This window comes from Notamacropus eugenii, chromosome 3, assembly GCF_028372415.1.
Source record: "Notamacropus eugenii isolate mMacEug1 chromosome 3, mMacEug1.pri_v2, whole genome shotgun sequence".
Classification (NCBI taxonomy): Eukaryota; Metazoa; Chordata; class Mammalia; order Diprotodontia; family Macropodidae; genus Notamacropus; species Notamacropus eugenii.
In genome coordinates this window covers 194765685-194781891 of record NC_092874.1, presented here as the reverse complement: position 1 = coordinate 194781891, position 16207 = coordinate 194765685, and the positions used below count along the sequence as shown (strand labels likewise).

Here is a 16207-nt window from a genome sequence, read left to right as displayed (position 1 = left end):
CGAGGACGGCTCGTCCGTGGGGCGCCGGCTCATTGCTCTTCGCTGCCCCCCTCCAGGCGTCCCCGCAGCGGCCCCGGTGAGGACCACCCTCCCGCCCCCTAAAGCGGTGGATCGATGGAACGAGAAGAGGAGCCTGTTTGGGGTGTACGACAACATCGGGATCCTGGGTACGAGTCCGCGCCGGGCGGGGGTGCGGGGGGATTGATTCCACTGGCTCCCTGCCCTCGTTCCTCTGGGCTCCAGGGGGAGAGGGGCGAGACGGGCTAAAGGAAGGGGTCGTTGGTCTTCCGTGGGTGATTGGTGCCACGTGCCAGTGGAGCTCCGGAAGGTTGTGAGCAGGGAGAGGAGGCGGGCTGGCGACCAGCTGAAGGAGCTTTGAATGCGGAGGGTGTGGTTGGCTGCCGCCCGCACGCAGGTCCTCGGGGCCCGGAACTTGAACGGTATTTTTTTTTTAAGAATGCAACTGAGTCCTTCAGTCAGTCCCTTTGGCAGGTGAATTACTCTTAATTATCAGAAAGTACCCCGTGCCTGAGGAGTTGATAAGAGTACCTTGTTACTACCATGTGTTTTAAAAGTCCTGTTTTTGTCTGTTCTGCTTGTGTCCAGCTGCCTTCTCCTGACAAAATGAGTTTCGCTGCCTCCTCCCCCACCTTCTCCACCTGCTCCCCAGGCTCAGTACAGGCACCCTGGCACTAGTCAGGCAGCAGCAGCGCCAACGTCTTTGCAGGCGCCGGTAATGTCCATGGCCAGCACCACCAGCTTCTGCAGGTTTTGAGGGGCCAGGAGCCTGAGCGGGGGGCTGGGGGAGATCCCGTGGATCCACTGAGAGACGAAAACCGTGGGGGACCTCAAAGACCGCCTCTCCTCCTATCTGGAGCTTGTGAAGACCAAGAATTGAAAACTAGAAGGGAAAAATCAGGGAGCTCATGGATAAAAGGGGACCTTAGACCAGAAAAATGGGGACATTATTTCAAGTGGATTAAGGATCTGTGGGCAGGTCTGTACAAGTTCAATGGGCAATGCCACAATTTTCTATAGATTGATAATACCTGTCTGGCTGCTGATGACTTCAGAGTCAGGTATGAAGCAGAGCTGGCTGTGAGACAGTCTGCAAAAAATGATTTTCACAGTCTCTAGAAGATTGTTGGTGACACTAAGGTGACTACACTACAACTGGAGAAGATGGAAACCCTGAAGGCAGAGCTGCTCTTCACGAGGAACCATGAGGAGCAGGTAGATTCTGTACAAGCTGAAATTGCAGGCTCGGGGTGGAAATGGTTTCTCCCAAATCTCAAGACTTGAGCAAGGTCAAGCCTGATATCTGAGCCAAGTATGATGCTCTGACTCAGAAGAACAGAGAAGCTTGATAAATACTGGTCCCAGCAGATTGAAGAGAGCGCTATGGTGATCCACACAAGATCTGAGGAGGTAGAAACATCCCAAAACACTGTCACCGAGTTCAAATGTGCAGTCCAGGCCCTAGAGATTGACCTGGATTCCTTTTGAAATCTAAAAACCAGCTTGGAAGACAGCCTGATGAGGGAGGTTATCCAGATGGAGATCAATACAGCCCTGCTACACTTGGAGGCAGAGCTGGGACAGACATGAATAGAGTGGCAGGGCCAGGCACAGGAATACAAGGCCCTGCTGAACGTTAAGGTCAGACTGGAAGCAGAGATTCAGTACCTATGGAAACCTGGAGAATGGGGAGGACTTCAGTCTTGTCCCTGCCTTGGACAGCAGTAGCAGTTCCTTACATAAAACCAGCACTCAGAAGACTGTAGACAGCAAAGTGGTGACAGAGACCAATGACACCAAAGTCCTCCAGCTTTAGAGCCTTAAACCGAAGACCTGGGCTGAGTCAGGAAGTTACTAAAAGCTGTTTTGTCACCTAGCCTTCAAAAAAAATAAAGTCCTGTTTTGTAGCTCCTTCTCTATTCTACTAATTTGGAATTTATTCCTAGAGATCTTTCCATATTGCTGTCATGTAGTAGCGGAATGGGAATTAAGCTCCCTTTCCAGTGAGGCAGTCCAGTCACACTTGGCTCTTTCCCTGGTGGAGGGAAGCACCAGAGGAATTGTATCAATGTTTGCATGCATGCATAGCTAGCCTGCTTCTGATTGGTGTATTCGAAGGTGTATTTGGAAAGGGCATTGGTTCTCTTTGTTTACTTTTTAGTTACCATAAAGGAAACATAACTGGCCATGTTGCAGAATGGCAGAGGTCTTTATTTTTATATCAAAATACAGTTAAGGAAGTTCCTGTGGTTGTGAACTATATTTCTTTTCTATCACCAATAACTTAAAATAGAAACTCTTCTCTAAGGAGAATGTATTGTTTGTTTGTTTAAGAGAATTTTAAGACTATGGTCTCATGCCTTACTTTAACAGATTAACTATTTATTCAAGAAAAATATTCATTACAAGGCACTGACTGCATAGTAATTTCCAGAGGAGTCTTACAGAGAGAAAGATGAAGGAAAGGACAATAGACAAATCTGTTGATATGGTATGTGTCCTGCAGATGCTTTTACAGGGTTAAATGGCCCTTCTCTTTTCCCTGCCCCACAGGTCCAAGAAAGAAAAGAAGGGAGTAGAACACTTTGCATAACATGGGGATTTCTTAGCAAGAAACTTACTCTATCTTGTCTGGGAACAGAACGAGGCTCTGTGGTTAATGTGCAGAGGGCCCTGCATATTGTGGCCATTGCTTGTTGTCCTAAGTATAGGGTGGCACTCTGCAGTCTCCTCTCTTCTCTCTGGAATAGAACCTGACTGAATTGGACACAAAGATTCAGGAGAAAGCCGTGGAAGTGGGCATGGACATCTGCCGCCGCGTAGACATTACTACCAAACTGTGTGATGTGGCCCAGCAGCGCAACTGTGAGGACATGATCAAGATGTTCCAGGTAGGAATCCCTTGTTGTCCTTCTAGACTCCTTCAGGGACAAGGAGGCCCTGGGTCCCAGGCTTTTCCTGAGTTCCACATCTCTCCTGTGCCCCGAGTTGGTCAGAAGAGTGTTGAGACAGATGGAGAAATTGTCATTATCACTAGCCTGGAGCTTAGGCCCTTCCTTCTTTCCTGGAGTGTACTTCCTTCTCACCTCAGCCTCTTAGAATCCCTCCTTTGTTTTGAGGCTTAGCTCATCCCACCTTCTCCATATGTAGGAGGCCTTTCCTGATCTCCCACTTCCCTCCAGCTGTGCCTGCACCGCAGATTACCTTATACTTCTTTTCTCTATGCTCATCTGTGTATGTGTGGTCTCCCCTGACAGAATGTTAACTTCTTGTGGGTAGAGACTCTTTCCATATTGACTTTGTAGCCTCAGTACCTAGCTCAGTTCTTTGCCCATGGGGGTTAATAACAATTTGTTATTTGATTGGTGTGAAGGGTTGTGATATGGAAGGATTCAGTTTACTCTAGAATTGGGAGCAGTGTGCAAGCAGCAAACAGGCAAAACTGTAGAATGGGGAGAGCTGCCCCAAAGCCCAGTGAGCTGCTGCAGGAGGGTTTGGAGCTGCTCAGTGGAAGGTCTTCAGGTAAAGGTTGTGGAAGACGTTGTCCAGGGCATCTGTGTTCAGGTCAGAGCTGGACCTCTCCAGTGCCTTCCAACTCTTAACATTCTGTGATACAGAAAAGTAAGGAAGCCTCAATTCTAGTTATCTTTTCCAATAATGTCTCACTCAAATGTTACTTAGTAAATGAGGGTGAGAATCTGAGAGGTGAAAGTTAGCTGCTGAGAGTGTTGACAAATCAGGGTGTGAGTTGGTTACATATTCACCCCTCACCTCTTGTTAATAAAATGGGATCTCATTAATGACAAAGTCTGTTGTATTTTTGTCTTTAAGCTCATAGCACAGTATCTGACATAGGTGGGTAATAAATGATAAATGATCAATTCCCATCCCTATTTAAGAGTGCAGACATTCAGGAGAAAAATTTAAGTCACCATTTCTATTAAATGCCTACTCTGTCGTTCTTTGGGGTTACTGGAGAGAACCAAAGGTTAGATATGATATAAACTCTCTCCCATTAGTGGAAGTAATTTTTTGGTCTGGATCTGGAATTTCATTGACAGAGATATTCCCTGTACCATTGCTGACAGACACCTGTTGTAAAGTTGCATTCTTAGAGAGTTGCTTGGAGCACTGAGAGCTTAAGTCAGTTGCCTGTGTGTCCCCCCAGAACCTCCTGGCCAACCCACCAGGTGGTCTCTGAATATTGGTGACTTTCTGAGCTTTCTTGCCTGTTCTTTTGACTCTTCTTCTGTGTCCCAGTTTCCTGTTTCCTTCATTCCCAGTTTGGAGACCTGGAAACCAATCATGAATAGATTGCCCCTGTTCTGAGCCCCCATTCCCTTCAACCCAGTCAAGAGAATGACATCCTGGCCCTTTGTTTCCCTTTGCTCTTTGGCCTTAGTTCTTTGTTCTAGGCCTGGGAGGTGGGCCATCATCCCAGATCTGTCTTTCTAACCAACTTTTAAAGACATATCAAAAAGCTTTTCTCCTGCAAGGCTTAACCTCGTTATGTGTGCAAGTTTCAAAAGAAAACAGCAGTGAGAATGTTCCTCCTGAGCCATGCCAACAAGATTTCATCTCTCTCTACACCTCTGGCCTTGTAGATGATTTACAGAAGTCATCAAAGTAATTTTGTTTATTCCTTTCAGTCCACCTCAGTCCTGCTGTCCTTTATCTTTCTTCCAGCTACTTGCACGTCTTTTGCCTCCCCTCACTAGCACATTAATAGAATATCAGCCAACAGCAGATACTTAGCATTCCCCCATGAGTCTAGCTTCCCCTGAAAACTAAAGAAAAAGGGAATAGTATAGTCAACCTTTTTTAGGCTCATGGCTGCTTAGTGCTCCCCATCCCCTACTGGCAGCTGTCCCTGAAAGCCCATATTTGTCCATTCAGGCCCATTCAATTATAACCCCCCTGAGGGGTAGAAACAGGTGCCACAGTATCCTTTTGGCACCTAAAAATGGATTCTTGCTGCCCTGTTCCCTTTCCAGCTGGAGCTGGCCACAGCCAAGAATGACATGAACCGACACCTGCATGAGTACATGGAAATGTCCAGTATGAAGCATGGTCTCGACGTGCAGATGGAAACCTGCCGTCGGCTCATCACCCAGTCTGGAGACCGGTAAGGGTCTGTGGAGCACTCCCCACTCCTCACCTGCACCTGGAGGAGGAACAGAGGCCCAGCCCAGGCCTAATGCTGACTACTTCTGTAGACATCTGCTTGGTATCGTTATTATAACAAACTCCACATGTGTCAGCCTAGACAGTTGAATGAAACATATAAGAAATTGTACAGTGCTAATCTCAGGACTTCACTGCTCTGGTCTCACTTGTGGTCCCAGCCCTGGCCTAGCTACTTGTCCTAAATTGCCAGGTATAGTTTTAAAGCTTGCAGAGGATAGAAGGGTAAATGCAGAGGGGTGGGTACAGACACTTGTACCTGGCTCAGCCTGTTGCTGAGTCTTTATTTCCAGGTACATTTGTAGTGACTTTCTGTGGAGGGGTTTTTACTGTTGTGTCACTGATTATGGGAATAAGGACCATTTCTCTTGTTTTGGGAGAGGAAGATGGGCCTAGAAAACCTAAGTTCTGGCTCTGCCTCTGACTGTGACCCTGAAAGCAAAGCAATTAACCTATCTCTCATTGCCTTAGACAAGTCTTTGAGACTTTGATTTCAGAACAGTTGTGGGATCTGCGTTGATTTTGGGCATTTTCTTTTATATGCCTAGAACAATGAAATCCTAAGGTTAAATGTGTACTAGGCAGTTTCTTAATATTTAGATACAATAGATAAAATAAAATAGATCTCCATATTTATGCCAGTTATTAAGCAGTGAGCTGTAGCCCTGGTAATGAGAGGTAAGAGCAACAGTGTGACAAGTTTGATTCATAATAGGGCTTCATGACCAGAACAGGGGTATTTGTCTGGTGTTTGTCTGAGCTGGAAGATCACATGCTGCTGGTCAAAGCAATACAACAATTATGTGATTTTCCCAGAGCGTGATCAGAAAGGATCGTTAAGCGCTAAGCTCAGGGCACAACTATTGCAGGCTCATAGCTCTCAAAAATAGGGCATCTCCTAATATCTTGTGTAATTTCCCTCTTTTGACTAAAGAGAGAGAGTCTGAGCAAACCCCTCGCCTTCTAGCCAATAAAAGAGACAGGTATAAGCCAAGATGCCAGGTGGGCCAGGACAAGATGTTGCCGAAGGGGTTAGTTCCTTGAGCAGTCCTGTCAGGGAAGTATGTCCCAAGTCTCACTGCAGAACTCCCAATAGGGCAAAGAGAATAATAGGTCTTGTCTAGCCATTGTTTGCTTGCAAGCAGCAAAATAAGAGGGGGCCAAGGATGTAGAGGGAGAAAATGCCAACACAGGATTGAATTAGAGTGTTGGTGTTTGGGACACATAACAGAAGGGAAGAAGAGAAAAACTAGTACAGTATATATTCAGCCCTGGTCCAGAATCTTGGGACACCTGTCTCCTCTGGAAATCCTGGGTCCAAATTAGGTAAGCCTTGACGTTTCCAGAGGTTTCTGCTTTTCACTTAGGAGCAGGGGCTTTCTTCAGATGATATAGGAGTCCACACCCACAAGTTTGGCAGCTGTGGAAATAGAAGAACCTGGTAGGGACCCTCAGAAGGCGTATGGGTTGACAGTTAAGAGAAAACTTCTTGTATCCATCTTTGTATCTGAATTTCTGGTTAACATAACATAGGTCCGTGGTTAAAAAGGCTAGGTTCAAACAATTCAGTAAAGTTTTTCTCACAATTCCCATAATTGTATAATTAAGTTGTCAGGTACAGATCAAACTAGAGGACTCACAGTGGACTAGTTTTGAGCAGGGAGATTTAAATGCCACCAAAGTAACCAAAAAAACTTAAACATAAAGCATGCAAAATAGTACTATCATTTTCTTCAATGCTAACTTATCAAGTCTCCTTGTGTCTCAGTGCCTCATTCTCAATGACCGTTTAATCAGCACTTTTTGAGACCCAGAAGTCTCATCCAGTTATCTGGTCTGTCAATAGTTTTTCTTTAACATTTAGGCTTTATTCTTGGGATAGCTGTAAAGGGAGTTCTGCTTCTGTGGTTCCAAATCTATAGAGGTTCTTAGATAATTGTGACTTAGTATAATGTAGTACAGTCATTTAAATTTGGTTCTTCAATTTTGAAACTTCAGAGAATTTCAGATTATATACCATTTACTCTTTTAGTTCCTATCAAACAGATACTTTGATAATGGGAAAGTAATTTCGCTCTCTTTACCATTATCCATATGATTTATGTGTAAAATCCAGTTTTGAGAATTTATCACCAAAACATGCTCAAAACCTGAATTTCCATGCTAGATAAATTTTGGAAGCCAATCATCTACATCTATATATAGTTCTTGGAGAAAATAGTCTAATCCTGTTGCTTTTTTCAAAATTTACTATTCCATTTAATTAGAAAATTATCACGTTACAACTTTGTGTTATTACTTGGTCACATCATGTGCCCCTTAGAAGGTTATCATGCTATATTGTTATTTGACCACAAACATAGTTTAAAATTGTAAGAGGTTCATAAATGCATCCTGTTATTGCAACTCAGAGATGTTACAGCATCAGTCTATTATTCAATAGATTTAGTATTGTTCTTACAGAACTTCTTGATCATAGAAATTTTCTATAAAAGGAAAAAAAAAGGGGACATAGTTATAACAGGGTCATCTATCATAATAGAGGGGAAAACTCCCTCGCCTCTGTTTGATTCAAGGCATGAATCATAATCTGACAGCCAATCATGTAGTTACAAGATGTTAAAAGCAAAGCTCAGAATTAACCAGGTGGGAATTTTCCTTTTCAGAAAGGAATAGCACAATGGGAAAATAGAGTCAGGAGAATCCTACCTAGGCCATGCTATGGTCATCCACAAATTGTTCCCAGGTACAGACACTCACCTTTAGCAGTTCCCAAACTGCAGCACATGCTATTTTCTACTGGCTTCGTGACAGTTCAAATGATTATCCCTGTAATCAAAGCTCAAAACAATAGTAAATTATAGTCCCAGGAATTTTTACCTTAAATAGCAAAATTTTACTAACTTGAGTATCTTTCCTGATGTTTCCATAACAGTTAACGTTTCATTTATTATTTACTTATAAATTAAAACTATTCATGTTCTGGAACTTTAGACATGCAGCAAATATCTGATACTTGACTCATCATTAATATGCTGAAACTACGTCTTTAAACTACCCTATGCACTTTCATAATACCCAAGAATTTCAAATGAAAATTTGCTAATACATATTATGTGCTTTATAACAAAATTAAATATTTTAAATACATAAATATAAATTTAATGTATAATTAAATATATAAATATAAAAAGCTCATTAAATATTTAACAGTTTTCAAATATCTACTTTTTCATCACATCTTTTAAAAGTCCAGTTCTTGTATAACATATCCATATTAAATGGATAATAATAATATGTATAACATATCCATATTAAAAAGTTGTTTTGTCTAACAGCACTTCTTTTACAGTGGGCTCTCAGATTTCACAAAATGAGAATTTAGAAATGCAATGACACAATTTAGAAATACAATGACACAAACAACATCATGTATTTAAAACCTGAACAAAACTTAAAATGACAAATTGCATTTCTAAGTTATCACACATAAAAATCATTAATCTTATTTACTTTTGCATTCTGGTCTCACATCAGACTCTCAACAAAGTATGGGACATTCCTGAGTCTTCAGTAATAAGTAATAAGTGCCCACTGCTGCCTCATATTGAGAAGCATTAAACCTTAAGATAGTGTGGTTCATTACATCCTTCATCTTTCTCTGAAGCAGATTTCTCACTGCTGCTGCCTAGAGTCAGATGACAGTTTCTTGCCCCCATTTTGATATAAAATGGACCTTGCCAGAAGTTTCAGAGCCAGTGAAGTATGCTTAGTATGGAGGAAAGCATGGCTAAAGATTGGGGGTTCTGTCATTCCCCTGTTTACTACTGGTTCTATTGCTGGTTTCAGTGTCTATAATATAATGTGGGTGTGTTTTCTTCTCCCATAGAGATACCATATTTTAAAGGGACCTCTGAGGGTCATTTCTTTCAGACTGGGGGAGATGTCATGAATCTTCCCTCTTTACGGCCCCCAGCTCCTCATCGGCTGTGGAGAAGGTGCTGTCACCCAGATCTAGTGGCCAAGGAGGTGGGGTCTTCTCAAAATAGTTCAGAATGAGTTATGCAGAAAAACCCGATAACATCACTGAAGACGAGTGCATGGAAAAACTCAATAATTGATGTATACAGAGAGCTGATATGAACTGCCTCCTTATAAACTCTCTTGTTAACAGAGAGGTTTAAAGAAGCTGCAGAAAAGTTTTGGGTGAAATCTAGAATTGAGCCTTGTTGATCTAGAAACACTAGATGAATGAATCAAAATCCAGGAGATGATATTGAAAGGTCAGATTCAGGAAGCTATTGTATTGATAAATAGCCTACATCCAGAGCTCTTACACACAAATAGGAATCTTTTTTTTTAATATATTAATTTTATTTAGTTTGAATGCTCTACAATCACTACCATAAAACTTAGATTTTTTTTCCCCTACCTAACCCCCCCACCTCCCTCCCTGTCCGAGATGGTATACAATTCTATATAGGATCTATATAGGATCATACATTCCTATTGAGCACATTTTCATTATAGTCATGCTGTATAGAAGAACTAAAATAAACGGGAGAAATCATATAACAAACCAAAACATAATACACACACACACACACACACACACACACACACACACACACACACACACACACACACACACACACACACACACACACACACACGATCTGCCACATTCTGCGATTGAATTCCAAAGTTCTTTCTCTGAATGTGTCAGGTATTTTGCCTTAGAAGACCATTGGGAATTTTTTTTTAATGTCCTTGCATTGCTATGAAGATCCAAGTCTACCAGAAAAAACTCTCACACACTGTGGTCGTTGCTGTGCACAAAGTTATCCTAGTTATGCTCCTTTCACTCAGCATCAGATCATATAAGTATTTCCAGGCCTCTCTGAAGTCTTCTTGTTCACCATTTCTTATGGCGCAATAGTATTCCATTACATTCATATACCATAATTTATTCAGCCATTCCCAAATTGATGGGCATCCCCTTGATTTCCAATTTTTGGCTGCTACAAAGAGTGCTGCTATAAATATTTTTGTACATGTGGGACCCTTTCCCATTTTTTTGATCTCTTGGGGATACAGTCCTAGAAGTGGTATTGCTGGGTCAAAGGGTATGCATATTTTTGTGGCCCTTTGGGCATAGTTCCAAATTGCTCTCCAGAATGGCTGGATGAGCTCACAGCTCCACCAACAATGAATTAGTGTTCCAATTCTCCCATATCCTCTCCAACATTTATCATTTTCCTGTTCTGTCATGTTTGCCAATCTAATAGGTGTGATGTGGTACCTCAGAGTTGTTTTGATTTGCATCTGTCTAATCTAAAGTGATTTAGAGCATTTTTTCCTATGATTATAGATATTTTTAATTTCTTCCTCTGAAAATTGCCTGTTCGTATCCTTTGACCATTTATCAATTGGAGAATGACTTGTATTGTTGTACATTTGACTCAGTTCTCTATATATTCTAGGAATGAGACCTTTAGCCCCAAGATTAGCTATAAAATTTTTTTCCCAATATACTACATCCCTCCGAATTTTGGTTGCATTGAGTTTGGTTGTGCAAAAACTTTTCAGTTTAATATAATCAAAATTATCCATCTTGTACTTCATAATGCTTTCTGTCTCTTCTTTAGTCAAAAGTTCTTCCCTTCTCCATAAATCTGATAAATATGCTATCCCTTGCTCCTCCAGTTTGTCCACGATATCAATCTTTATACCTAGATCGTGTACCGATTTGGACTTCAGTCTTGTGTAAAGTGTCAAGCATGGGTCTATGCCTAGTTTCCGCCATACTGTTACCTAGTTTTCCCAGCAATTTTTGTTGAACAGTGAGTTCTTATCCCAGATGCTGGGGTCCTTGGGTTTATCAAACAGGAGATTGCTATATTCATTGCCTACTCTGTCTTGAGTACCTAACCTATTCCACTTGTCTACTCTTCTGTCTTAGCTAGTACCAAGTGGTTTTGATAATTGCTGCTTTATAGTACAATTTGAGATCTGGTAGCACTAGGCCACCTTCCCAAGCATTTCTTTTCATTAGTCCCTTTGATATTCTGGACCTTTTGTTCTTCCAGATGAATTTTAATATTATTTTATCCAGCTCTAGAAAATAATTATCTGATAGTTTAACTGGTATGGCACTAAATAAGTAAATTAATTTAGGTAGAATTGTCATTTTTATTATATTGGCTTGGCCTACCCACGAGCAACTGATGTTTTTCCACTTACTTAGATCTGACTTTCTTTGTGCAAAAAGTGTCTTGTAATTGTGTTGATATAGTCCCTGGGTTTGTTTTGGCAGGTAAACTCCCAAATATTTTATAGTGTCTATGCTAGCATTAAATAGGATTTCTCTTTCTATCTCTTGTTGTTGGACTTTGTTATTAATATATAGGAATGCAGAAGATTTGTGCAGATTTATTTTGTAGCCTGCAACTTTGCCAAATTTGTTTGTTATTTCAGGTAGTTTTTTGCTTGAATCTCTGGGATTCTCTAAGTATATCATCATATCACCTGCAAAGAGTGATAACTTAGTTTCTTCTTTGCCTATTCTTATTCCTTCAATTTCTTTATCTTGTCTAATTGCTACAGCTAACATTTCTAGTACCATATTGAATAATAGTGCTGATAATGGACATCCTTGTTTCACCCTTGATCTTATTGGAAATGCATCTAGCTTATCTCCATTGCATATAATGCTTGCTTGATGGTTTTAGGTAGATATTGCTTATTATTTTATGGAAAGTTGTCTTTATTCCTATGTTCTCCAGTGTTTTTAATAGGAATGGCTGTTGTATTTTGTCGAAAGCTTTTTCTGCATCTTTTGAGATAATCATGTAGTTTTTGTTAGTTTTCTTGTTGATATGATTGATAATGCTAATAGTTTTCCTAATATTGAACCAGCCCTGCGTTCTTGGTATGATCCTACCTGATCATAATGTATAAATCTCATGATAAGATGCTGTATTTGTTGTGCTAATATCTTATTTAAAATTTTTGCATCTATATTCATTAGAGAAATTGGTCTATAATTTTCTTTCTCTGTTTTGTCTCTTTCTGGTTTAGGTATCAAAACTATATTTGTATCATAAAAAGAATTTGGGAGGACTTCTTCACCAGTTTTCAAAAACAGTCTATATAGTATTTCAATTAACTGCTGTTTAAATGTTTGATAGAATTCACTTGTAAATCCATCTGGCCCTGAAGATTTTTTCCTAGGGAGTTCATTGATGGCTTGTTGAATTTCTTTTTCTGAGATAGGTTTGTTTAAGTATTCAACTTCTTCTGTTAATCTGGGCAATTTGTATTTTTAAAAATACTCATCCATCTCATTTAGATTGTCGAATTTGTGGGCAACAAATAGGAATCTTTATTTTCATTTGCAGCAACAACATTTGATTGAACTGATTCAGCAGTGTGAAACAGAAGCAGCATTGGAATTTGCACAGACATACTTGGCAGGACAAGAAGAAAAAAGTAGAGAATGTCCAACAGAAATGGAATGCATTTTGGCTTTGGGCCTGGAATGAGCTGGACCGGAAGAAAATAAAATATTCCAAAATTACAGACCTCAGCAAGGGAACAATTGAGGAACCCAAGTAAAGTGTGCAGAAGGACAGCAGGCAGCTTTACTACTGAACATTATTCTTCATTTATGTTGGTCTATGACTGAAAGATTTTTACTATAGTACAGCATTTTTTTTTTCTTTTTTTTTTTTTTAGCAAACATCTTAAAAAGGGAGAAATGATCCTTTTAAATGCTGGAAAAAAGTTGCATTGAAAGGTATTGTATGTCTTTGAAAGTCTGAATTAGGCTATATGCTATGATGTATTTTTAAGAATTAGATAAATTGCATTTTGCATTTTAACATCCTAGTGCTTTTCTGATTGGCCACTGAAGTTTAGTTTAGTATCCATTCAGGTGCTGCATTAGTAAAGAATATCACTTCAACTGAATGCCTCACATTTAAAATGTTTGTAGAGCACAGATTACTTGATTTATGTTAAATCATAGTGGCTAGATAATGCATTTTCTCAACCACAAAGTTCTGTCAAGTTTTCATCAGTCACTTTTTTTCTGGGCCCCTTTGTTTTGCATAGGAAAAAGATAATACATAAATTTGTAAATTGAAATTCAAGGGGAAAAAAAAAGAGAATGAGATGTCATGCATATTAACATTTTTAGTGAGAGTACCTGGGTACCACTGGACAAGTCCCTCAACCTTTCTTGGCCTGTTTTCCCAATTTTAAAGTGAAGGGAATGGATTAAGTCACTAGAGGTACCTTACAATTATAAATCTTTGATCCTATGAAATCTGCTTCACAGGATTCTGGGAGCATGGCAGAGTAGGTCAGAAGATTCCAAGCTCTCTAGATTTCCCCCTGAACCAAGACAGAATAGCACCTCAGGGAGAACATAGAGTGCTAAAAATAAACAGAAGTTGGGGCAGAACTGTGGTCCTGGGACAATTGCACAACATCAAAGAAAAAACCCAAGGAGGAGGTTTGGTCTCAGTGATGAAGAGTAAACACCTCCAGGCTAATTCTACTGAAACAATAAGTGCCAAGCCCTGGGGCTAGCTGGGTTGGGAGGTGGCTTCAGCCCGAACCACAGGAACTTTTACCTCCAGGACAGTTTAAGGAGCTGGGTGTCTGAGCCTGGAAGATTGTGCAAGCATTTGCAGATAAGGAATGCCAGCCTCAACTGGCCTGCCAAGACGTGGCCCTGGGCTTGGGGGAACCAGCACACACCAGATGAGTGCACAAGCAGTCGGCTGGGACTCTTAGGGCAGAATTCTTCCTTGCTTTTCCAAGCTGGAGGGAAGAATTGAAGGAGGATCTGCTGCCAGAGGCACCATCCCCCAGGACTAGAGGTGATGACAGAAAATAAGCTGGTACCAAAAAAAAAAAAAAAAATGAGCAGGCAAAAGAGAAAGAATCCAACCATAAAAAAAAAACTATGGAAATAGAGAAGACCAGGGGTTGTCTTCAGAGGAGGATACTGAAGCAAAAAAAGCCTCTTCCACCCAAAGAATAACATCAAATGGTCACATGCCCAAAAAGAATTTATAAAAAGACCTTGAAAATCAAATGAGAGACATTGAGGAAACATTTTTAAAAAATAAAAACAATCCAAGCAAAACAAGGAGATTATGAAAAGAAAGTCAACCAACTGGAAAAGGAGATCCAGAATCTTGAGGAAGAAGAAAACTCTTTGAAAATTAGAACTGGACAAGAGGAAGTCAGTGAAGCTGTAAGACCAAGAAATAATAAAATATAAAGAATGAAAAAACTGAAGAGAATATGAAACGGAAGCAAACTGATGTAGAGAATAGATCAAGAAGAGAAAACAAGAATAATTGGACTACCTGAAAGCTATGATCAAAAAAAAAAAAGAATCTTGATACAATAATACAAAAAATAATTAAAGAAATTTGTCCTCAAGCATTAGAACAAGAGAGGAAAGTAGAATTAGGAAGAAATCCACCAATCACCACCTGAAAGAGATTCTAAAAGGAAAACCTACAGGAATATAATAGTCATTCTGAGACCCCAAGCTCAAGGATAAAATATTATATGCAACAAGAAGAAAACAATTTAAATATGGTTGTGTCACAGTTAGAATCACATAAGATCTAGCAGTGGCTGCACTAAAAGATCATATGTCTTGGAACACTGTATATTGAAAAGCAAAAGAACTGAAATTGGGGCTGAAAAGTGAAGCATAATCCTGAATGGAAAAAAATAGACATTTAGTGAATTGTCAGGATTTTATTAAAAAAAACCAAACAAACCTGGACTTAGAAGATTTGCATATAAGATTCCAGAGAAATGTGAGGTACATATCAAAAACTAATTTCAAGGAACTCAGGAGAGATTGCTTACCTTTTTTTATATGAGGAAAAGTAAAATGCATGTCTAATTTTCTTGTTAGTAATTGGGTAGTTCATGGGAAAGATTGAGGTAGACCTGAGAATGATATGATTTTTGAGAAGTAAAACTGTTTAGGAGCAGGTAAAAAAAGTAATTATTTTATACAAATGAGTTCTGAGAGAAGAACTGATAGGAATTAGATGGGACAGGAGGGCTGGTAGTTCTAGAACCCAACTTTCATCTGTAATGAGTTTGAAAGGTCAGAAAGGTGTTAAAGTCTTCTAAATTCTGAAAGAAATAAAAGGCCAATGGGATAAAAGTGGGGAGAAGGATACAGGGGGATTTCTAGAGGAAAGGGTGAGGGCTTAGGATAATGGGATAATAGAAGGGTGTTTAATGGTAATAGGAGGATAAGGGAGAGGTCTTTGAAGGGGGGTAGGTTAAGTAATAGGGAGGGCAAGGTACTGGGTAGAAGTAAAGTAGAGGAGTCAGGAGGGATAAGAGATAAACACAGATGAGGAGTAGAATTTATTAGGGAAAAAAACGAATAGTAATCATGATCCCAGATGAAGCCAAGAGAGATTTAATCATAAAACAAACATAGGGAAACTACACTATATGTCAGCCATATTAATATTGTTTTAGACTATTTAACATGACAGTATAAGGATGGAATATTGCTGTGGTATAGGAAATGAGTTGATGGACTTAGAGGATGAGTAAGTATAGTATGGTCTTGTATAGAGATGCATGTGAATGTATTTGTATATGAATATGATTATAGATATCTAAGTATATTTATGTGTGTGTAAGTACATATGTATTATATATATATGGGTATGTGTATAGATGTATGTATAGATGTGTGCATATGTATGCATTTGTGTTTGTGTACACACACACACATACACACATATATCTGTGCTTAATTGTACCTTATTGGGGGAGAAAGGAGGAAGGGGGGAAAGAAAAAAGTGGAGTGCATAGCAGAGAACCAAAGAAAAAGATGGACAGCTCTGAACATAACTGAACTCTGAACCAAACTCATAGTATTTATTATATAGGCTTTCTTGAAATGGAAATTTATTGCTGTATATTTTGAATCCTCTAAAGTTCT

The 16207-nt window shown here is 39.9% G+C and overlaps 1 protein-coding gene across 4 annotated transcripts; it reads left to right on the top strand.

The window, feature by feature from the left end:
* Positions 1 to 57: 57 nt before the first annotated feature.
* Positions 58 to 14356, top strand: LOC140533701 (intermediate filament family orphan 2-like). Of its 4 annotated transcripts, none has more exons than XM_072653803.1 (4): positions 58 to 167; positions 2769 to 2909; positions 5013 to 5143; positions 12603 to 14356. In XM_072653803.1, the coding sequence occupies exons 2-4, from the start codon at positions 2820 to 2822 to the stop codon at positions 12613 to 12615; spliced, it is 234 nt and encodes a 77-aa protein (XP_072509904.1). In that variant the 5' UTR covers positions 58 to 167; positions 2769 to 2819; the 3' UTR covers positions 12616 to 14356. The 4 variants fall into 4 exon arrangements, with proteins under 4 accessions (XP_072509904.1, XP_072509903.1, XP_072509902.1 ...); XM_072653802.1 differs by having other exon boundaries at positions 12283 to 14152; XM_072653801.1 differs by lacking the exon at positions 58 to 167 and adding an exon at positions 2392 to 2509.
* Positions 14357 to 16207: the final 1851 nt, after the last annotated feature.

Coding starts and splice junctions, on each gene's coding strand:
- LOC140533701 (XM_072653800.1), top strand. CDS start 2,474: ATGAAGGAAAGGACAATAGACAAATCTGTTGATATG. Junction 2,510..2,768: donor TAGACAAATCTGTTGATATG/GTATGTGTCCTG, acceptor TCTCTGGAATAG/AACCTGACTGAATTGGACAC. Junction 2,910..5,012: donor ACATGATCAAGATGTTCCAG/GTAGGAATCCCT, acceptor TTCCCTTTCCAG/CTGGAGCTGGCCACAGCCAA.